The 23,023-nt window shown below is 46.5% G+C and overlaps 1 protein-coding gene across 1 annotated transcript; it reads left to right on the forward strand.

Moving 5' to 3' along the window:
• Positions 1 to 12,669: 12,669 nt before the first annotated feature.
• Positions 12,670 to 16,351, forward strand: B3GNT6 (UDP-GlcNAc:betaGal beta-1,3-N-acetylglucosaminyltransferase 6). Its single transcript, XM_055547701.1, has 2 exons — positions 12,670 to 12,797; positions 13,659 to 16,351. Exon 2 carries the CDS (start codon positions 13,659 to 13,661, stop codon positions 14,796 to 14,798), a length of 1,140 nt encoding a protein of 379 aa, XP_055403676.1. The 5' UTR covers positions 12,670 to 12,797; the 3' UTR covers positions 14,799 to 16,351.
• The last annotated feature ends 6,672 nt before the right edge of the window (positions 16,352 to 23,023 follow it).

Raw genomic sequence — 23,023 nt, forward strand, 5'->3', positions numbered from 1 at the left:
CCCCGTCTTGTGGTTCATTTAACATTCTTTCTAACTTGGTTCCAAATCTTTAAATCAAAATTGCTTTCATCAAGGAACCAGGGATTATGTTCAATTACCGTTTGGAGACAAGCCTCTAATTGCTGATGTGAAACCAAAAGTCCTTGAACCTTAAATAAATGATGAAGCAAAGTAGAAAAGTGGTGGGGCTTTCCTGCCATTTGTCCCATAACCCCGCACTTACCGACCTCAGTAGGTCCACAGTCACTCCGTCTGGTTGCCAAGGGCATACTCCAGGTCCCTGTTTGGGTGCCACTTGATATGGTCTTCTTGACAGACCAGAACCTGGGGACAGGAGTTGACGAAAAGAAGCTGAAGAAAAGAAGGGCGCAGGGGACCCAAGTCTCTAGTGGAACAAGGGTGCTTTACTCATGGCAGTGGGTGCTTATACATTGTAATACAAGGAAGCTTTAGGCAAAAAATAAAGTAAAAAAACACCAAAAACAGAAGCATAACAACAGTAACTAAGGGAATAACAATCGTCACAGGGCCAGAAGACAACCCATGTATTGGAAATAGGAACATGACTAAGTAGTTTTACAGAAAAGTAAAAGATTACTGAAAGGAATCCATGTATGCGTTCTGCCTCATGACCTCAGTCCTGAGAACTGCGTGCAGCTCTGCTCATTCCTGTTTCCCAGGAACTGATAAAGAACAGAGGGCCCTTGAGAAACAGAAAACAACATATAGGATTCCTTAAAATTAAAAGTTCCTTGACACAAGTAAATATGGCAGATGAGGCACAACCTTATGCCCAATTTGTTTAACTTTTGAAGCATTAGTTGTGCGATATGTGGTCAGGCATTGTCATGGAGAATTGGGCCCTTTCTGTTGACCAGTACCAGCTGCAGGCATTGCAGTTTTCAGTGCATCTTATTGATCTGCTGAGCATACTTCTCAGATGTAATGGTTTCATCAGGATTCAGAAAGCTGTAGTGGATCAGACCAGCAGGAGACCATCAAATAGTGACCATGACCTTTTTTGGTGCAAGTTTGGCTTTGGGAAGTGCTTCGGAGCTTCTTCTCGGTCCAACCACTGAGCTGGTCATTACCAGCTGTCATATAAAAGTCACTTTTTGTGACATGTCACAATCCAATTGAGAAACGATTTGTTGTGTAGAATAAGAGAAGACGCCACTTCAAAATGATGATTTTTTTGATGTGCGGTCGGCTCATGAGGCACCCAGCTCTTTCATCTTTCCAATTTTGCTTCAAATGCCAACCAACCATAAAATGGTTGACACTGAGTTCTTGGGCAACTTCTCGTGTAGTTGTAAAAAGATCAGCTTCAGTGACTGCCCTCAACTGGTCGTCAACTTCTGATGGCCGGCCACTTTGTTCCTCATCTTCAAGGTTCTCATCTCCTTTGCAAAACTTCTTGAACCTCCACCGTACTGTATGTTCATGAGCAGTTCCTGGGCCAAATGCCTTGTTGGTGTTGCAAGTTGTCTCTGCTGGTTTACAACCCATTTTGAACTTGAATAAGAAAATTGTTTGAATTTGCTTTTTGTCTATCATTTTCCTAATCTAAAATAAACATAAAATACCCAGCAATAAGTCATTAGCAAAAAAAAAAGTATGAAATGGACATTAAAATGACATATAACATAACATTGATTTAAGAATGTATTCCAATAGCAAATGGCAAAGTTGAACAATGCAAAACCGCAATTACTTTTGCACCAACCTCACTCCACTCCAGTACTCTTGCCTGGAAAATCCCATGGACAGAGGAGCCTGGTAGGCTGCAGTCCATGAGGTCACTAAGAGTCGGACACGACTGAGCGACTTCACTTTCACTTTTCACTTTCATGCATTGGAGAAGGAAATGGCAACCCACTCCAGTGTTCTTGCCTGGAGAATCCCAGGGACAGAGGAGCCTGATAGGAGGCCGTCTATGGGATTACACAGAGTCGGACACGACTGAAGTGACTTAGCAGCAGCAGAAGCAATAGTATCAATAAATTCTATTTAATGTATTATAAGAGTTCCAAAGAATAGCAAGGAGAGATAAGAAAGCCTTCCTCAGCGATCAGTGCAAGGAAATAGAGGAAAACAACAGAATGGGAAAGACTAGAGATCTCTTCAAGAAAATTAGAGATACCAAGGGAACATTTCATGCAAAGATGGGCTCGATAAAGGACAGAAATGGTAGGGACCTAAAAGAAGCAGAAGATATTAAGAAGAGGTGGCAAGAATACACAGAAGAACTGTGCAAAAAAAGATCTTTACAACCCAGATAATCACGATGGTGTGATCATTCACCTAGAGCCAGACATCCTGGGATGTGAAGTCAAGTGAGCTTTAGAAAGCATCACTATGAACAAAGCTAGTGGAGGGGATGGAATTCCAGTTGAGCTATTTCAAATCCTGAAAAATGATGCTGTGAAAGTGCTGCACTCAATATGCCAGAAAATTTGGAAAACTCAGCAGTGGCCACAGGACTGGAAAAGGTCCGTTTTCATTCCAACCCCAAAGAAAGGCAATGCCAAAGAATGTTCGAACTACCACACAATTGCACTCATCTCACACGTTAGTAAGGTAATGCTCAAAATTCACCAACCTAGGCTTCAGCAAAATGTGAACCATGAACTTCCAGATGTTCAAGCTGGATTTAGAAAAGGCAGAGGAACCAGAGATCAAATTGCCAACATCCTCTGGATCATCAAAAAAGCAAGAGAATTCCAGAAAAACATCTATTTCTGCTTTATTGACTATGCCAAAGCCTTTGACTGTGTAGATCACAATAAACTGTGGAAAATTCTGAAAGAGATGGGAATACCAGACCACCTGACCTGCCTCTTGAGAAACGTACATGCAGGTCAGGAAGCAACAGTTAGAACTGGACATGGAACAACAGACTGGTCCCAAATAGGAAAAGGAGCACGACGAGGCTGTATATTGTCACCCTGCTTATTTAACTTATACGCAGAGTACATTATGAGAAACGCTGGGCTGGAAGAAACACAAACTGGCATCAAGATTGCCGGGAGAAATATCAATAACCTCAGATATGCAGATGACACCACCCTTATGGCAGAAAGTGAAGAGGAACTAAAGAGTCTCTTGATGAAAGTGAAAAAGTTGGCCTAAAGCTCAACATTCAGAAAACGAAGATCATGGCATCTCGTCAGATCACTTCATGGCAAATAGATGGGGAAACAGTGTCAGACTTTATTTTGGGGGGCTCCAAAATCACTGCAGATGGTGATTGCAGCCATGAAATTAAAAGGCACTTACTCCTTGGAAGGAAAGTTGTGACCAACCTAGACAGCAAATTAAAAAGCAGAGACATTACTTTGCCAACAAAGGTCCGTCTAGTCAAGGCTATGGTTTTTCCAGTGGGCGTGTATGAATGTGAGAGTTGGACTGTGAAGAAAGCTGAGCACCGAAGAATTAATGCTTTTGAACTGTGGTGTTGGAGAAGACTCTTGAGAGTCCCTTGGACTGCAAGGAGATCCCACCAGTCCATCCTAAAGGAGATCAGTCCTGGATCCTGGTCACAGCGTCAGACATGACCTAGCGACTGAACTGAACTGAACTGAACTGAAGGCACTGTTTACTATCAAGCATTTCCATACTTCAGATATTTCAGAGTCATTCATCAGTGTGACCATTAGATAAACTTTACAAGCGAATATAGGTTTTCCTAGTTTCATCTTGGTACAGATATTTGTTCTGCTAGCAATTATTTAATAAACATAGGTTGTGAATCTATATGAGGAGCTAACCATTTTCAAGTGATCTCAGACTTGCTTACTCACTTTTTCTATTTGATTTGTCAAAGCCAGTTATTTTTTGAGGAGATGTATATTTTTTATCTAATCTGCTATAATCTAGGCTATATTTCAGTGTTAATTACCTTGGTTGGGCTTCCCTGATGGCTCAGATGGTAAAGAATCTGCATGCAATGCAGCAAACCTGGGTTCAATCCCCAGATTGGGAAGATCCTTTGGAAAAGGTAATGGCTACCCACTCCAGTATTCTTGCCTGGGAAATCCCATGAACAGAGGAACCTGGCGGGCTACAGTCCATTGGGGTCACAAAGAGTTGGACACAACTGAGCGACTAAGCAGGCATGCACACATATGTGAAAGTATTAAATGATACAGTTTTTTTTTTTTTAAAGATGACTTTTATGTATTTATTTTTTCTTATCTTACTATGTTGGTGTGTTTTCATTTTTTTTTTTTAATTTTATATACAGTTTTGAATAAGACTTCTGGTGATATTTATCCTGGTTTATGTCTAATGTATCTATACATTTATATAAAAGCAGGCCCACACGTTTAGTTGTACGGTTTGTGCACTGCACAATGTACCCAGTTGGGGAGGAGGGTAGTACAGCCTAAGCCTGGGCTCAGCTTGTCACTGTATTGCCTTAGAAGGGTTGCATCTCTCACAACACACTTTTTTCCAATTTCTGAGTGAAAGGGGCTGTATAGGTCAGCAGCAATCTTGTTCATGGAAGGAAGTTTAGCAAAGCTGGGACTTCTTTTGTCATTAGTCTTAAATGATACTGCAGTAAATTTCTACTCCAAGTCTGGGTAGTTTACAAGCTTAAAAGCTAATAGTTTTTCTTTTCTTTTTTTTCAAGAATTTATTTTTATTTATTTACTTGGCTTCTTCAGGTTCTAGTTGTGGCACATGGGATCTTTGTCGCATCACATGGGATCTTCTGTTGCAGCACACGGGCTCTCCGGTTGAAAAGCATGGGCTCAATAGTTGTGGCATGGGGGCTTAGTTGCCTCATGGCATGTGGGATCATCGCTCCCCAACCAGGGACCAAACCTATATCCCCTGCATTGCAAGGTGGATTCCTAACACTGGACCACCAGGGAAGTCCTTGCTTTTCAATTAAACATTCATGATCCATAAATACACAGCTTTCTTAACTTTAGGAGCTCCAGAGTAAATGCATGAACCTTCCAGCTTCACACAATGTAGGGGGACATACATATGTCTAGGGTCCTATCTTTGGCAATGACCAAAGTACCTTAGAAGATATAACACAAATTAGAATTTCCTATAACTCACCTAGTTTTCCAAATCACAGCTTTTCAAAATAGGCTTTCCTAGCCAAGTATGCATGAATTGATAGTTTCAATTGCTGCTGACCATAGCCTGTTCTTCAGGTAGCCCATCTAGTGTGTCCGGAAGGGGCAGCCTTGCCTGGATCAACAGACAGATGCTAGCCAGAGGTGAACCAGGACCCTTACCTGACAGAACACAATTTGGACTGTACTTTGTAAAAGGATGACGGAAAAGGAATTAAGATTGCTTCAATTCCACCTCTGAAGAGTACACGCTTTTCTAAAGCCACCTGGCCACACACACCCCCTACACAGATGCATCATCATTTTATTAACTGGATTCTTATTACACTTACTCTGGGCTCAGTTCTGGGATGTTTGAGATATTTTTTCCACTTTTTTTTTTTTTTTTTTTGCTTCAACCCTCGTCTAAGATACAGAATGGATCTATCTGAATGACAGAGAAGTCAGAACCAGCCTAACTGGTTGGGTGACCTAGTCCCCAAATAAGGCTTGAATCTCAAAGGAAAATGTAGAGAAAGCATAAAAAGAGAAAAAGGATTCTTTTTTTATAGATTATTTTTTTAATATTTATTTTTGGCTGTGTTGGGTCTTAGTTGCAGCATGTGGGCTTCTCTCCAGTTGTGTGCAAGCTTAGTTCCCCTGAGGCACGTGGGATCTTAGTTCCCTGACCAGGGATCAAACCAGAGTTCCCTGCACTGGATGGTGGATTTTTTTTTTTTTTTTTGCTGCACTGGTTCTTCATTGCTGCAAGTGGGCTTTCTGTAGTTGTGGGGGTGAATAGTGGCTACTTTATAGCTGCAGTGGCTTCTCTTATTGCAGGGCACAGGCTCTAGGGTGCATGGGCTTAGTTGCCCTGTGGCCTGTGGAATCTTCCCAGACCAGGGATCAAACCCGTGTCCCCTGCATTGGCAGGCAGATTCTTTACCATTGGACCACCAGGGAATTCCCCTATGATTTGTTTCTTGAGTCAACAAACTTTGGAAAGCTGTGTCATGTTAGGTGCTAGGAGTACAGTGAATAAAACAGACACCCTGCCCTATGACACTTACGACCTAGTGTCTAATAAATAATCGTGCCAGTCATATTTGGGATGAGTGTCACAGAGGAAGGGTATAGGGAGCTCTGGAAGTGTGCCCTAGGAAACTGGATAAGTGAAGACTTCCTTGAAGAAAGGGTGGAGAATGGACTAAAGGGAGCCAGTGTGGATGAAAGGACACCAGGTAGAAAAAGAATGTAGCAGTCTGAATCAGAGATAATGGTGGGTGGGGTGCTAGAGATAGAAAAAAATCAAATATATCTGCATCATACAGAAAGAAGCAGATTTGGGGGGAGTTATCATCAAGTAAGTGTCGGATGTGTTGAGTTTGAAGTCCATATGAGATGCATATCCTGTTGGAGAGCTTCAGTCAGTCAGTCAGTCAGTTCAGTCGCTCAGTCGTGTCCGACTCTTTGTGACCCCATGAATTGCAGCACGCCAGGCCTCCCTGTCCATCACCAACTCCCGGAGTTCACTCAAACTCACGTCCATTGAGTTGGTGATGCCATCCAGCCATCTCATCCTCTGTTGTCCCCTTCTCTTCCTGCCCCCAATCCCTCCCAGCGTCAGGGTCTTTTCTAATGAGTCAACTCTTTGAATGAGGTGGCCAAAGTACTGGAGTTTCAGCTTTAGCATCATTCCTTCCAAAGAAATCCCAGGGCTGATCTCCTTCAGAATGGACTGGTTGGATCTGCTTGCAGTCCAAGGGACTCTCAAGAGTCTTCTCCAACACCACAGTTCAAAAGCATCAATTCTTTGGTGCTCAGCCTTCTTCACAGTCCAACTGTCACATCCATACATGAAGGAACTTAAGGATTGTGGAAAATTGTGGATCTGGAGGTCAGCTGAGAGATTTAGGATGAAGACATAAATTTGAGAATCAAAAGCACACATGGCATTTTGTTGTTGTTTTTGGTTGCTCTGGGTCTTCAGTGCTGTGTGTAGGCTTTCTCAAATTGCGGTGCGCAAGGGCTACTCTTTTTTGCAGAGCACAGGCTCTAGGCATACAAGTTACAGTAGCTGCAGTATGCAGGCTCAGTAGTTGTGGCACACGGGCTTTAGTTGCTCCGCAGCATGTGGAATCTTCCTGGACCAGGGATCGAACCCATGTCCTCTGCACTGGCAGGTGGATTCTTATTCACTGTGCCACCAGGGAATCCTACTATACATGGTATTTGAAGCTATGTGAGTGGATTACTCATGGAAGAGAGTCTCTGAGTCCTAAAAACCAAACTATTTAAGGACTAGTTAAGAGGAATTTTGAACAACAAAGTCACCTCCAACCAAAGAGAATACTCAGTCACCTGAAATGGAAGCCTAGGGTAAGCGTCTATGGTTGCCAGCAGCTGGGCTGGGTTCAGCTGTGGCTGTTGGCAGGGCTGGCGATGTGGTCCTTCCCGGGGAGTGGAGTGAAGTAACTGACGCAGCACTGCACTGAGGCGGCAGGCTCCATATTGGAGCCCACTGGCATTCGTCCCCACGGAGTGCTGTCACATATTTCATGTCCTTGTTGGTGTCTCAGAGCCTAGCTTAGGATCCCAGTCCTCCACCGAAAAGATGTCTGATTGTGTCCAAGTCACTTAAAACTAAATGTTGGATTACACATTTGTAAAATGTAGGACTGTCTTAAGGGTTAGTACCATGCTGTAGTATGAATCGTAATTATATTGGATTTCCTTAATAGGATCATTCCTGTAGGAGTGCCTGACCCAGGCCTGCCAGGGGTACCTTAAAGCTTCTGGACAGACCTGAGGACAGGGGTACCTTCCAGGGGTACTTTAAAGCTTCTGGACAGACCTCAACCTCTCTTCTGGATCCCTCTCCCACTGGCCAATTCGACGTGGAACAGGGGATCATCCAACTTTCCTCCCCTTCCTGGTCATCTGGCCCAGAGAACCTGTTTGTCTTAGAGGTGGGGACAGGTTCCTTTGCCTTATGCCACCTCAGTTTTTCAGACTAGGTGTGGCAGAACAAGCAGTGGACCAAGACCTTTTATCCTAGATGAAAACAACCACCCATTGTAAAGGTGAGAGCTGAAAAGGAGTTCAGATTGCTTTAATTCTACCTCTGAACAATACCCCTCTCAGAAACCACTCTGCCACCACACCCAGTACATATATGTCATTAAGTTCCTCCCTGGCCCCTGGAGAACCGTCCTAGAAAGGTCATCACTGCCTATCCTAAAGTCTGTCCACTTTATTTCAATAAACTTACCCTCATTTAACTTTCTCCCCACTTCAATTCATCTCCAAACTTCTCAAAGGACATTTCTGCTAGAGAGAAAAGATGAGTTTTTAGGGAGCTTGGAGAAAATGAGTTAAAACTAAGTCACTGGGCCAACCTAGATGGCCAGTAAGTCACCAACCTATGAAGATACATCCCTGCCCATTTCAGACCTGGGCCTCACCTCTCTCTCATGGGTCACTGTACCTCATCTCTGGGTCCCCTTCCTCCACTGTTTCCCTCTCCGGCATCCATACTACACAGGGGCTGCTACAATGGACTCTTGAAAACAGGTATGGACTTGTTAAAACTTCCAAAGGATCAAGTTAAAACTTGAGGTTCAAGGCCCTGTCTCTGGAATCTCTAATTTATCTTTGCATCCTCAGCTCCCAATATTTACTCTGCCAACCACATTAAAGTTGGAATGTTCCGCAGCCATGTCCTGTTTATCCCCACCTCTGTACCTCTGCCCGGACTGCCCTCCCCCTCTCCACTGCTCCTTATCTGCTGAAAAAACTCCTTATCACCCCAAAACCCACATGGTAGGTTAAATGTGGTCACACATTTTTGGAACTTACATCTGGGCTGGAGTTGTGACTTGTTTTGACCAACTGAATGTGGTGAAAATGACACGATGCAAGTTCTGATGCCCAGGCCTCAGGAGGCCTGTAGCTTCCACTGTGACCATCTTGGAACACTGAGACCAACATGCCATGACAAAGCCTAGGACAAAAAAGTGCAGGAGAGCAAGGCCCAGTGCCCCAGTTTCCAGCTTACACATTAGCTGAACTGAGCCATGTGAAAGACAGCCCAGGTGGGTCCAACAAAAGAACCTCCCAGGTAATGCACAGAATCTTGAGAAATAAAAATACTGGTTGTTTTAAGCATTTGTTTAATGCTTGGGATAATTTGTTACGTAGCAGTAGGTACAAAAACAGATACAATGCAGTTCTAATGTGAAGTAACCTCTGTCAAGTTTCCCAGTCAAGAACCTTCTCCAAGTGTCCCGGTGTGTTTTCTATATATCATAACACTTTATAGTCATTTACTATCTGGCTTTCCCCAGATACACTGAGCTCTGAGGATGAGGTCCAAATCTGATTCAACCTCCCTCCTAACCACTCATGGTGCCAAGCTCAGTACCCTCAGATACCATGAATGTGTCTAGAAGGTATGCCTAGATGAACATTTTACATGCTTCTGCTGCTGCTAAGTCGCTTCAGTCGTGTCTGACTCTGTGCGACCCCATAGACGGCAGCCCACCAGGCTCCCCTGTCCCTGGGATTCTCCAGGCAAGAACACTGGAGTGGGTTGCCATTTCCTTCTCCAATGCATGAAAGTGAAAAGTGAAAGTGAAGTCGCTCAGTCGTGTCTGACTCTTAGCGACCCCATGGACTGTAGCCCACCAGGCTCCTCCACCCATGGGATTTTCCAGGCAAGAGTATTGGAGTGGGGTGCCATTGCCTTCTCCGATTTTACATGCAAATTACTCAACAAAGATTTTTAAAGCACATCCTATATTAACAGAACAGGTCCTAGGCCCTGGAATTCCTCTCAGTCTAGCAGGAAAACTGCTCATTATAATACAGCTTTGAAGTGTTGCAGGCAAGTGTATTGCTGGGAGTGTACAAGGCAACTGGTGTGTGGGGGAGTCAAGAAAACCCCTAGAAGAAATGACATTTAGCCTCATCATAAAGGGTAATCAAGCTATTACTGTCAGAAGGAAGCTTGTAGGCATGTCCCCAACCTCTTCCCCCCTTATCCAAGGGAAGAGGGATGCATGGATTGGTCAGGTTCACAAACAGTCCGGGGGGTGGGGCCTCAGCTTGTGAATGAAAAAACAGGGTTTATGGTAGGTCCCAGTCTGGGGATGACTCCTGTCTATTTCTTCTCTCTCAGACATTCAAGGTAAGATGGGGACTTGGACTTTTACCTATTAACAAGGAGATGCATTTTCTCCCCCTCCCTGCCCCACTCTCCTTAGAGTGCTAACCAGAGGGGGACCAAAGGAACAGGAACCAGGGCAAAGCCCCAGGGTTAGGGCTCCATGTTGGGCACTGGGGCCAAAAATAATAAAAGGTGTGTTCACCTGCCGTATCTGTGGTCCATATTCAGGAATACCTTGGGGTAGGGGGCTGGAGGAATCTACGTTCCAGCCATCTGTCACTTGGCATCAAACCAGAAGAGAGAAAAACCAAAAGGAACTTTTCCTGTTCCTGGGAAAGTAAGGCAGAGAATCTCAGAAGAGGGAAAAACCAACAGAAACTTCTCTTGTTCCTGGGAAAATAAGGGAGAGAATCCCAGGTGGAGTGAAGAGAATTAAACGTGTGGAGCGATAAGTGGAGTGAGAAAGGAGCATAGAAAGAGGCTCGTAAAGGAATGCTATATACAGTCCTGCATGAGAAGGCTGGACCTAATTCACAAAAGATGACCTGCTTTGCCCCATAAACATTCCTGTGTTAGCCAACTGCTGACATTCCTAGGGTACTCACTGCATGCCAGGCATGGTTCTAAGTGCCTTACAGCAACTCATAATACCCTGGGAGGATTTATATCTCATATATCTTCTGTGACAAATAACTTGCCTAAGGTCGCCAAATGAGGAATCTGAGGTTCAAAAATTTCAACTAAGTGGCAGGTCTGTCCTCTTTGACCAGCTCTGCTACTCAGAAGCTGTGGTATCTATCAACATGGATAGGACTTCCCTGGCAGTTCAGTAGTTAAGACTCTGCACTTCCAATGCAGGGGGTGCAGGTTCAATTCCTGGTTGGGAAACTAAGATCCCACATGCCTCATGGCACAGCCAGAAAATTTAAAAACGAAAAAACAACAACAAAAAAACTGTGATATAGGTTCTGTTGAGATGGACTTACCAGGAGGCTTCCTGCAGGAGGTGGTATTTGAAGGACAAGGGATCAGGGCCGGCAGAGGCTATGACAGCTTAAAGTGTGGGGACTTCATGATGCCTAGAAAAGTGGATGGGGAGTCGGGAGGAATGCAGGAAAAAGAATCACAGAGAACATCCCCAGAGCTCCACAATGTCAGCATCCAAGAACAGAGCCCAGCAAACCAGTGCCACCCTTAGGAACAGGAACCGGCTCAACCTTTTCCCTAGTTTCCTATCAAAAAGTGGCTGAGATCCAGGTTCCTGAATCAACTTTACCAAAGCAAATGCAGGTTTAGCGAGACAAGAATTACTGTTCACAGTCTGCTATGTGAGACTATTCTCCTTCTAGAAACAGTTGTGAACAGGAAGAGGAGATAGAGAATGCTTTTTAATTATTTTCTAAAACACATTTGTATGGTACTCTAGCACTGACAGTATTTTCTTGCTCTAAATTTGCTGAGAGATGAATGTTAACTCTTCAACTTTTCAGAGGAGAAAACTGAAACCCAGAAGGTTTACACATTTATACAAAGTCACACAGCTAATGAAAGCTGGGATTCACGCTCACGTGATTCAGACTCCAAATTCTGTCCTCATTCATTCTTTTACTCTTTCATTCATTGGGGGCAAAATGTATTGCATGCCCCAAATGTGCCAAGCACAGGACTAGGCACTGAGCATATTTTCATGATAAAATAGCTTATTTTCTCTTCTTTCAGTGCATTAAACACTGAAGCAGGAATCCATTAAGAGGAAACTGCATCTTGTATTTCTCATGGGAGTCAGTGATTACAGTTTTTTCAAGGTTCCCCCACTTTTATCTGTAGCTAACTCCTGCCACTATTTCATGGAACACCTGCTTTGTGCCCATCTTGGGCTGGACGTTGTGTATGGACTGTAACAACCAGGCGTGAGACTACAGTTTGATCCAGGGATATCTACTATGTGCAAACAACTCAATCTGAAAATATTTACTGAGCACATTATCTGGGCAAAGTATTCATTCAACAATATTTATTGGTACCTCTGATAATCATAATAGCTAATATTTACTGAACCCTTGAATCCTGTGGACAGAGGAGCCTGGTGGGCTGCTGTCCATAGCGTCGCACAGAGTCGGACATGACTGAAGCGACTTAGCATGCATGCATGCATTAGAGAAGGAAATGGCAACCCACTCCAGTGTTCTTGCCTGGAGAATCCCAGGGACGGGGGAGCTTGGTGGGCTGCCGTCTATGGGGTCGCACAGAGTTGGACACGACTTAGCAGCAGCAGCAGTGTCATTTATATTTGTCCTGCCTTTCCATTCTTTTTTATTACCATCCTGATGGGGCTTCCCTGGTAGCTCAGATGGTAAAGCGTCTGCCTACAATGCCGGAGACCCGGGTTCAGTCCCTGGATCAGGAAGCTCCCCTGGAGAAGGAAATGGCAACCCACTCCAGTATTCTTGCCTGGAAAATCCCTTGGAGAGAGGAGCCTGGTGGGCTACAGTCCATGGGGTCGCAAAGAGTCCGACACGACTGAGCGACTTCACTTCACTTCACTTCAAATACAGGTAAGGCTGTTGTGATCTGGGATTTGTCCTGAGGTGTCCCCATGAAGGCAGGGCTTGAGGTTCACTCAGGCAAGGCAGGAGATTTGGATACACAGAGGAGAGGGCCTGACCTGGCATGTGTGGGGAAAAGAAAATAACACCAGCAGGTAGAAATAGAAAGAGGTGGGGCCGGAGGATGAAGAGGGTAAAGAATAGGTGCCATTCACTGACTGGCTAGTTCATGCTCATTTAATGCTCTAGACTACCCTGCAAAGGAGAAGCTACCAAACCTCTGGTAGAGAGGAGAACACTCGGTGCTAGAGATCTGAAATGACTTGTTCAAGATGATACATGTAAGTGGTAATGCCTGAATTCTAACCTAAGTCCAGGACTGTCACCTCATGCCTCCTTAACTCTGGTGGCAAGGAGGGAATAGATCACAGAGGGTCAGGGCCCAACAAGGGTAGAGAGGAGGGAACAGGCCTGGAGAGATTGATGCAGTTTCAACAAGGTGTAGAAAGTAGGTTTAAGTTGAGGGTGGGGTAGGCACTCAGGGTATTTACTTGGAGCAACTGAGCAGAAAGAGGTTCCAGTGATTGAAGTGGATTCACGGGGAAGACAAAGGCTTTGACGACTTGATGAGTCCACCCGGCCTACACGAGTGACAACCAGAGGTAGATGTCAGGAGGTAAAAAGATACACAGATTTGAATGTCAGAAAACTAGGCTGTGGGAGATGGGAAAAGCTTCAGTACACTTTTCTACCTTCTTAACAACAAAGTTGAGAAGGGGCTGGTTCTGGGAGAGACGTGACAGGGGAAGGGCGTCATTCATCTGATTCAAAGACGACTCCAGGCTCACTTGGACTCGGTTCCCCCTACAGATGGCTTTTCCCTGCCGCAAGTTCCTGAAACCCAAGATCCTGACCTGCCTTCTAGCAGGTTTGAGTTTCTCAATCCTGCATCACTGGTTCCTTGGAGACCCCAGGTTTCAACAGAAGCAGAGGTCGGATGGGTCCCTGCAGGTGACCCACGTGGCCCCTGCTGCCACGTCTCTGTCCAGCCCAGGGCCTCCGTGCGTGGCCAACGCCTCAGCGAACGCCACGGCCGACTTCGAGAAGCTGCCTGCGCGCATCCAAGACTTCCTGCGGTACCGCCACTGCCGCCACTTCCCGCTGCTCTGGGACGCGCCGGCCAAGTGTATGGGCAGCCGCGGGCCCTTCCTGCTGCTGGCCGTGAAGTCGGCGCCGGCCAACTTCGAGCGGCGCGAGCTCATCCGCCGCACGTGGGGGCAGGAGCGCAGCTACGGCGGGCGGCCGGTGCGCCGCCTCTTCCTGCTGGGCACCCCCGCACCCGAGGACGCGGAGCGCGCAGAGCAGCTGGCGGAGCTGGCCGCTCTGGAGGCGCGCGAGCACGGCGACGTGCTGCAGTGGGCCTTCACCGACACCTTCCTCAACCTCACGCTCAAGCAAGTGCACCTGCTCGACTGGCTGGAGGCCCGCTGCCCGCACGCGCGCTTCCTTCTCAGCGGCGACGACGACGTCTTCGTGCACACGGCCAACGTGCTCCGCTTCCTGGAGGCAAAGTCGCCCGACCGCCACCTCTTCGCCGGGCAGCTCATGAGCGGCTCCGTGCCCATCCGCGAGAGCTGGAGCAAGTACTTCGTGCCCCCGCAGCTCTTCCCCGGGTCGGTCTACCCGGTGTACTGCAGCGGCGGCGGCTTCCTCCTGTCCCGCCACACAGCCCAGGCCCTGCACCAGGCAGCCCGCCACATCCCGCTCTTCCCCATCGACGACGCCTACATGGGCATGTGTCTGCAGCGCGTCGGCCTGAAGCCCAGTGGCCACGAGGGCATCCGGCCTTTCGGCGTGCAGCTGCCCGGCGCCCGGCAGTCCTCCTTCGACCCCTGCATGTACCGCGAGCTGCTGCTGGTGCACCGCTTCGCGCCCTATGAGATGCTGCTCATGTGGAAGGCGCTGCACAGCCCAGGGCTGAGCTGTCACCGGGGGCACAGGGTCTCTTGAGGCTGGGAGGTCAGTGTGGGGGTGCCGTGGGGGTCAGGCATGAGGACACTAGGAAAGGCAGTGACTGGGGAATCTGGGAAGACAGTATTGAGAGAGCTTTTGGAAGGTCAATGTTAAGGGCTGTGTTTGGGGGATGGGGCGTCTGATCAGTAAGTCTGAAGGACAGTGATTAGGGAGTGACCTGGGAGAGACCCCCGTTCCATTCCTGGGTCGGGAGGATCCCCTTGAGGAGGACATGGCAACCTACTTCAGTATTCTTGCCTGGAGAATCCCATGGACAGAGGAGCCTGGTGGGCCATGGTCCATACAGTCGCAAAGAATCGAACACAACTGAAGTCACTCACAGACACACAAGGGCAACTAGAGTCTGTTGTGAACCGAACCTCCATTGGGGGGCGTGGGTCAGTAACCAGACTCTGAGGATCAGGCTGTGGTCCTGACTTCCAGGAGCTGCCAGTTATTGGCAAAGTACAAAAATCAATAAAACAGCTTGAGAATGAGGCAGAAATGTGTGCTGTAGAGGTCCCAACTATGTAAGATGGACAAGAAGGGCTGAGCTTCAAGGAAGAAAGTCTGGATGAGAAGCCAGGAGCCTGGCCTGATGCCTTCCCTGCCCTCAGGAGGAGGGCCAGTCTTCCCCACTGGCGGACTCCCTCTGGCATAACCGTGTACTTTGTCACTTGGTCGGGCCCTCTCCTGGCCCTGCATCTTTGCAAGCTTTGATCCCTTTACTGGAAATGTCCACCAGCCATCACTGTCCAGGTCTCTTGTATGGATGAGGAGGCTGCAAGGTGCAGGGGAGCTGTCCACCAAACTCTGTTACCCCCTTCCTCCTGGGCACGCACCTAGACTATACTTCCCAGACTCCCTTGAAGTGAGTTGTGGGCATGTGACCAGCCTGTCTTCATGGCTGTGTATAGTTGTGAAGAAGACCCCTCCTGAACCCCCACCTCACCTCTGCTCACTTTCTCCTTCCCCCAGACTGGCACGTGGATGAGCCTATAACCTTGCAGATGCCTGGGTTCCTCAACCTTGGCACAATTGCCGTTTTGAGTTCTTTGCCGTAAAGGGCTGTCCTGTGCATTGGAGAACATTTAGTCATATCCCTGTCCTCTGCCTACTAGATGCCAGCATCACACCCCAAGTTATAACAACCAAAAATATCTCTGAAGTTTGCCACATGTACCCTGGTGAGTGGGGCTTCTCTGGTGGCTCAGACGGTAAAGAATCTGCCTGCAATGTCTGTGTTCAATCCCGGGGATGGGGAGGTCCCCTGGAGAAGGAAACGGCTACCCACTCCAGTATTCTGGCCTGGAGATTTCCATGGACAGAGGAGCCTTGCAGGCTACAGTCCATGGAGTTGCAAAGAATTGGACATGGCTGAGTGACTTTCACTTTCACCGTGGTGAGCAAAGTCACCTGTAGTGTGAACCGCTGACCTAGAGGAAGGCAGGGAAACAAGAGGGCTTCCCAGTTCACTGCAGAGAGCAGGGGTGCTTGTGGACTAACCTGGAATACTCAGCTCAAACTGCTGAGAAGAACAAAATAAACTTTTATGTTTTCTGAGCCTCCTGGGTTTTGTTGACACTTTGTTAGGGCAACCTTGATAACGTAGTGTGTCCTCTCTGATCCCTGTTTCTACCAGACTGGCTGCTCCCAGAGGGAGGGACCATGTCTGAATCATGTCCAGTGATAATCCACGGAGGGAGGCCTGGCATCCTGCAGGCTCACTCTTGGCTTGGGAGGTGGAAGGAGCAGGAGGAAGAGGCACCATCCAAGCAGCCTTTCTGTAGTCCTGGACGTGGATCCCCAGGAGCCATGGCTACTTGTCCCTTGCCGGCCTTGCTTCTGAGCAGGGTCTGGCTCATAGTAAGTACTTCCTAAATGCTTTAGGGGTGAAAAAATGAATGGATGGTGCCCATCTGTCCCAATGGTATGAACTGTATCCATCAGGACAGTGTATTAATTTCCTATCGCGGCTGTAAATTGCCACGGATTTGGGGGCTTAAAGACACACACATTGTTATTATCTTATAGTCCTACATATCAGAAATCCAAAATGAGTCTTGTTGGGCTAAAAGTCAAGGTGTCAGGCCTGCATTCCTTCTGGAAGGTTCCAGGGCAGAATTTGTTCCCCTGCCTCTTCTAACTTCTAGAGACTGCCCACATTCTTTGGGGCTTCCTTCCATCTCCAGAGGCAGCAGTCACATCACTCTGACCTCTGCTTCCCTTGGACCCATGTCCTCTGACTCCTGCCTCCCCTTTCATTTATAAAGACTCTTGTGATCACACTGGGTCTGCCTGGATAATCCAAAATTACCTTTCTGTCTTAAAGTCCACCAATCAGCAACCTTCATTAATTCCTTTTTTCCCATGTAACCTAAGATATCCATAGGTTTCAGGGATTAGGGCCTAGACATTTTTTTTGGCGGGGACATTATTTTACTTAACCATCAGTCAGTCAGTCGGTCAGTTCAGTCGCTCAGTCGTGTCTGACTCTTTGCGACCCCAAGGACTGCAACACGCTTGGCCTCCCTGTCCATCACCAACTCCCAGAGTTTACTCAAACTCATGTCCATTGAGTCGGTGATGTCATCCAACCATTTCATCCTCTGTCATCCCCTTCTTCTCCTGCCTTCAGTCTTTCCCAGCCTCAGGGTCTTTTCCAATGAGTCAGTTCTTCCAATCAGGTGGCCAAAGTATTGGAGTTTCAGCTTCAGCATCAGTCCTTCCAATGAATATTCAGGATTGATTTCCTTTAGGATGGACTGGTTGGATCTCCTTGCAGTCCAAGGGACTCTCAAGAGTCTTCTCCAACACCACAGTTGAAAAGCATCAATTCTTCAGCACTTAGCTTTCATTATAGTCCAACTCTCACATCATTACATGACTACTGGAGAAACCATAGCTTTGACTAGACAGACCTTTGTTGGTAAAGTAATGTCTCTGCTTTTTAATATGCTGTCTAGGTTGGTCATAACTTTTCTTCCAAGGAGCAAGTGTCTTTTAATTTCATGGCTGCAGCCACCATCTGCAGTGATTTTGGAGACCCACCCCCCCTCAAATAAAGTCTGTCACTCTTTCTACTTTTTCCCCATTTATTTGCCATGAAGTGATGGGACCAGATGCCATGATCTCAGTTTTCTGAATGTTGAGTTTTAAGGCAACTTTTTCACTCTCCTCTTTTACTTTCATCAAGAGGCTCTTTAGTTCTTCTTCATTTTCTGCCATAAAGGTTGTGTCATCTGCATAGCTGAGGTTGTCACTTACCATGGTATCCAATAAATATTTGTTGAAAAAGTGAACAATAATGAAATAATGAACAAAAATTAATAAGTTAACAAATGTGCTTCCTTCACACTGCTACTAAGTCGTGTCCAACTCTGTGTGACCCCATCGACAGCAGCCCACCAGGGTCCCCCGTCCCTGGGATTCTCCAGGCAAGAACACTGGAGTGGGTTGCCATTTCCTTCTCCAGTGCATGAAAGTGAAAAGTGAAAGTGAAGTCACTCAGTTGTGTCCGACTCTTAGTGACCCCATGGACTGCAGCCTACCAGGCTCCTTCATCCATGGGATTTTCCAGGCAAGAGTACTGGAGTACAGACCTCCCTAATATGAACTCTCATTCTGGTCAGTTGAGTATCATTAACACTGAATTCTCTTCCCACTTATCAAGTGCTTTCAGTTCAGTTCAGTTCAGTCGCTCAGTTGTGTCCAACCCTTTGCAACCCCTTGAACCGCAGCATGCCAGGCCTCCCTGTCTATCACCAACTCTTGGAGTCCACCCAAACTCATGTCCATTCACTTGGTGATGCCATCCAACCATCTCATCCTCTGTCGTCCCCTTCTTCTCCTGCCTTCAGTCTTTCCCAGCATCAGGGTCTTTTCAAATGAGTCAGCGCTTCACATCAGGTGGCCAAAGTATTGGAGCTTCAGCTTCAACATCAGTCCTTCCAATGAACACCCAGGGCTGATCTCCTTTAGGATGGACTGGTTGGATCTCCTTGCAGTCCAAGGGACTCTCAAGAGTCTTCTCCAACACCACAGTTGAAAAGCACCAATTCTTCAGCACTTAGCTTTTTTTATAGTCCAACTCTCACATCCATACATGACTACTGGAAAAACCATAGCCTTGATTAGATGGACCTTTGTTGACAAAGTAATGTCTCTGCTTTTTAATATGCTGTCTAGGTTGGTCATAACTTTTCTTCCAAGGAGCAAGCGTCTTTTAATTTCATGGCTGCAGCCACCATCTGCAGTGATTTTGGAGACCCCTCCCCCCAAAATAAAGTCTGTCACTGTTTCTACTTTTCCCCCATTTATTTGCCATGAAGTGATGGGACCGGATGCCATGATCTTAGTTTTCTGAATGTTGAGCTTTAAGCCAACTTTTTCACTCTCCTTTTTCACTTTTATCAAGAGGCTCTTTAACAGACAAAAAAAACAAGAATCCTGAGGCCAGGAGAGGACATCTCTGCATCTTTGGAAAAGTCTGAATTCTGTGCTTTGACAACTTCCTCCCATTTCCCTGACAGGTGGATTATCCCCACTTCATGGATAAAGAGATTAAGAGTCCGGGACCTCACAGCTCAGAAGGATCAGAACGCCTCATTTATAGGACTACTTTGTCACTCTGGGTCCTGGTCACCCCCTCTCAGAAGCTGAGCTGCTCACATACCAGGCCCAGCGAAGGCCCAGGGCACGATCAGCCCTGGTTCCTCTTGATGTCACCTGTTTCCCTCCCCTCACCTGGCCCTGATCACCCCGTCCCCACAAAGCCTGCCTGGCTCATAGGGCGCTTTTGAGATCCGCAGCCGCCAGGGGGCGCGCCCTGCACACGATTTCCTCGCGGTGGCGGCGGCTGGTCCTTGGATCGGGTAATTCTGGGCCCCAAGAGTCCGCGCTCCCACCTCCCTTCACTAGGCTAGCCTAGCTGACAAGAACCCCACGAGTAAGGAAAATGATACGCCTGCCTCACTAACAAACACAGATGCAAAATTCTACACGAAATGCTAGTATACAATGTGGCAATATGTAAAGAGGATGACATAGCACTTAGACGGATTTATCCCAGAAATGTGAGGTGGGCCTAACATTAGAAAAGGAATCAGAATATATGGATAAAAAAGGAATATCTGTCAATGTGGTACATCACATCAAGATAAATATGAATCAGATGTTGGGCGGGGGTGGGGATTTTTTGATAAAATTCAGCATCCTTTTGTGATTTAAAGAACATCTTAGTGAAAGGTGGAAGCATTTCCTTTGAGTCTGAAAAGACTGCATGTGCCCATCATCACCACTGTTCACCTGTCCAGGGCTTGAGAGCACAGCAAGGTAAGGCAAAGGTTTAAAATGATAATGAGGTGATTCCCTGGCGGTCCACTGATTAGGCCTCTGGCCTTTCACTACAGAGGAGTGGGCAAAAAAAAAATTTTTTTTAATGATAATGACTTGAAAAAAAATTATCAAAACTTCAGAGGTTTGTAACCCTATTAGATCCCATTTCCCCGTAAAATTAATGCTGTACACCCTATCCTGAAATTAAATTCTTTTATAGTATTTTCAAAAAATGAATATAATTCTTTCATTGTAATATAAAATGTCAATAAAATAAATAATATGTAATTATGATGTGTAAATTCTTGGGCACAACAAATCCCTTACAAATTTTCAAATCTCCCTCTAGGGGGCAGTACACCTCATTGAGAAACAGCCTACTTTAGAAAACCCACCAAAACACACAAATCCCAGTTGATTGATTAATTTTAAAATGTGGCAATTGTTCCAGTACAAAATCAATGTACAAAAATCAATTTAATTTCTATATAGTAACAAGCAATCAGGGGAAGTCATTTTGTAAAAGTACCATTTATAGTAGAAATAAAAATACAAAAGTGAAAGTGAAAGTCACTCAGTCATGTTCAGCTCTTTGCAACCTCATGGACTGTCCATGGAATCTCCAGGCCAGAATACCTGAGTGCGTAGCCTTTCCCTTCTCCAAGGGATCTTCCCAACCCAGGGATCGAACCCAGATCTCCCACATTGCAGACGGATTCTTTACCAGCTGAGCCACAAGGGAAGACCCAATAAGCAATCAGGAAAAGTCATTTTGTAGAAGTACCATTTATAGTAGAAATAAAAATATACCTAGGACTGAATCTAAAAGTTAGGATATTTTTAAAATATATTTGTCAAGGCTGTATACTGTCACCCTGCTTATTTAACTTATATGCAGAGTACATCATGCAAAATGCCGGGCTGGATGAAACACAAGCTGGAATCAAGATTGCCCCAAGAAATATCAATAACCTCAGATATGCAGATAACACCACACTTATGGCTGAAAGCGAAGAGGAATTAGAGAGTCTCTTGATTAAGGTGAAAGAGGAAAGTGAAAAAGCTGGCTTAAAACTCAAGATTCAAAAAATCATGGCATCTGGTCCCATCACTTCATGGCAAATAGATAGGGGAACAATGGAAACAGTGACAGACTTTATTTTCTTGAGCTTCAAAATCACTGCAGATGGTGGTTGCAGCCATGAAATTAAAAGACGCTTGCTCCTGGGAACAAAAGCTATGACCAACCTAGACAGCATATTAAAAAGCAGAGACATTACTTTACCAACAAAGGTCCATCTAGTCCAAGCTACGATTTTTGCGGTAGTCGTGTAAGGATGTGAGAGTTGGACTATAAAGAAAGCTGAGTGTAGAAGAATTGATGTTTTCAAACTGTGGTGTTGGAGAAAACTCTTGAGAGTCCCTTGGACAGCAAGAAGATCAAATCAGTCAATCCTAAAGAAAATCGGTCTTGAATATTCATTGGAAGGACTGATGCTGAAGCTGAAACTCCAATACTTAGGCCACCTGATTGGAAGAACTGACTCATCTGAAAAGACCCTGATGCTGGGAAAGATTGAAGGCAGGAAGAGAAGAGAACAAAAGAGGATGAAATGGTTGGATGGCATCACTGACTTGATACTGACTTGATGGACAAGAGTTTGAGTGAGCTCCGGGAGCTGGTGATGGATAAGGAAGCCTGGCGTGCTGCAGTTCATGGGGTCTCAAAGAGTCAGATACGACTGAGTGACTGAAATGAACTGACTGAGTGTTTATTTATTTACTTTTGGTTGCACTAGGTCTTCTTTGCTGCGAGAGGGCTTTCTCTAGTTGCAGCGAGCAAGAGCTACTCTTCATTGTTTTGCATGGGTTTCTTGTTGTGGTGGCTTCTTTTGTTACGGAGCACAGACTCTAGGCCCAGGCTTCAGTACTTGCAGATTGTGGGTTCAGTAGTTGGGGCACAAGAGCCTAGTTGCTATTTGCCATGTGGAATCTTACCAGACCTGGGATCAAACCCATGTCCCCTGCATTAGCAGGCAGATTCTTATCCACCAGGTAAGTCCTAAACATCTTAATTAATGTACAGAGATAGCATGTTACAAAGCACCTCCAAGCCTCTGAATTCCTTGTATCTTCACCCCGTCCAGGGAACAGGGATTATTATCATTCCTATTGGGCAGATGTGGAGACTGAGGCCCAGGTAAATGAATGACCTGCCCAAAGTCACCAAGTCTGCCGGGCCCTGACTACTGCCCCAGGCACCATGCTGGACAGCCACCAAACCCAGAGCTGAAGCAGTTGCCTAAAGAGGCAAACAGCACCACCGTCCCCTCACCCAGCCACAGTATAACATCATTTGTGTAAAATCTCCTCAGTTTTACCCATCTCAGCTGCACTTGGGAGCAGGAGTTGAAGGTTGAACTCAAAGGAAAGGCCCCACTTCAGTTTTCCCCACCCAGTGCCACACCTGCCCCATCCCTCATACCTGGAAGAAAAGAGCAAACAATGATTCGGGGGAGGCAGGAGTCCGAGCCCGAGAGCCCTCCCTGCCCCACCCCAGTGGAAAGGAAAGCGGACTGGGAAGGAGCAGTGGCTGCAGCATCGCACAGCAGGTCTGAGGTAGTGAGGGCTCCAGGCCCAGCCTCAGCTCAGAGTTAGTTCAGTCCTGCGGCGGGAACGCCCTGCGGTCTGAATGGTAGGTGCCCTTTGTCTGCCCTGGGCCCTGAGGGGCGCCCCTCCCCTGGCTGCCTTAGCGGAATGAGGACTCCGCCCCTCAAGGCTGGGCTCTGCGCGGAGCCTGGAGCCAGGAGAGAAGAACCAAGGGCTTTGAAGGGGCCGCCTGCTGCTCACCAGGCTGCGTTCCCTCTTCCCCGCATCGAGGAGCG

The sequence above is a fragment of the Bubalus kerabau genome, chromosome 15 (genome assembly GCF_029407905.1).
Source record: "Bubalus kerabau isolate K-KA32 ecotype Philippines breed swamp buffalo chromosome 15, PCC_UOA_SB_1v2, whole genome shotgun sequence".
Classification (NCBI taxonomy): Eukaryota; Metazoa; Chordata; class Mammalia; order Artiodactyla; family Bovidae; genus Bubalus; species Bubalus kerabau.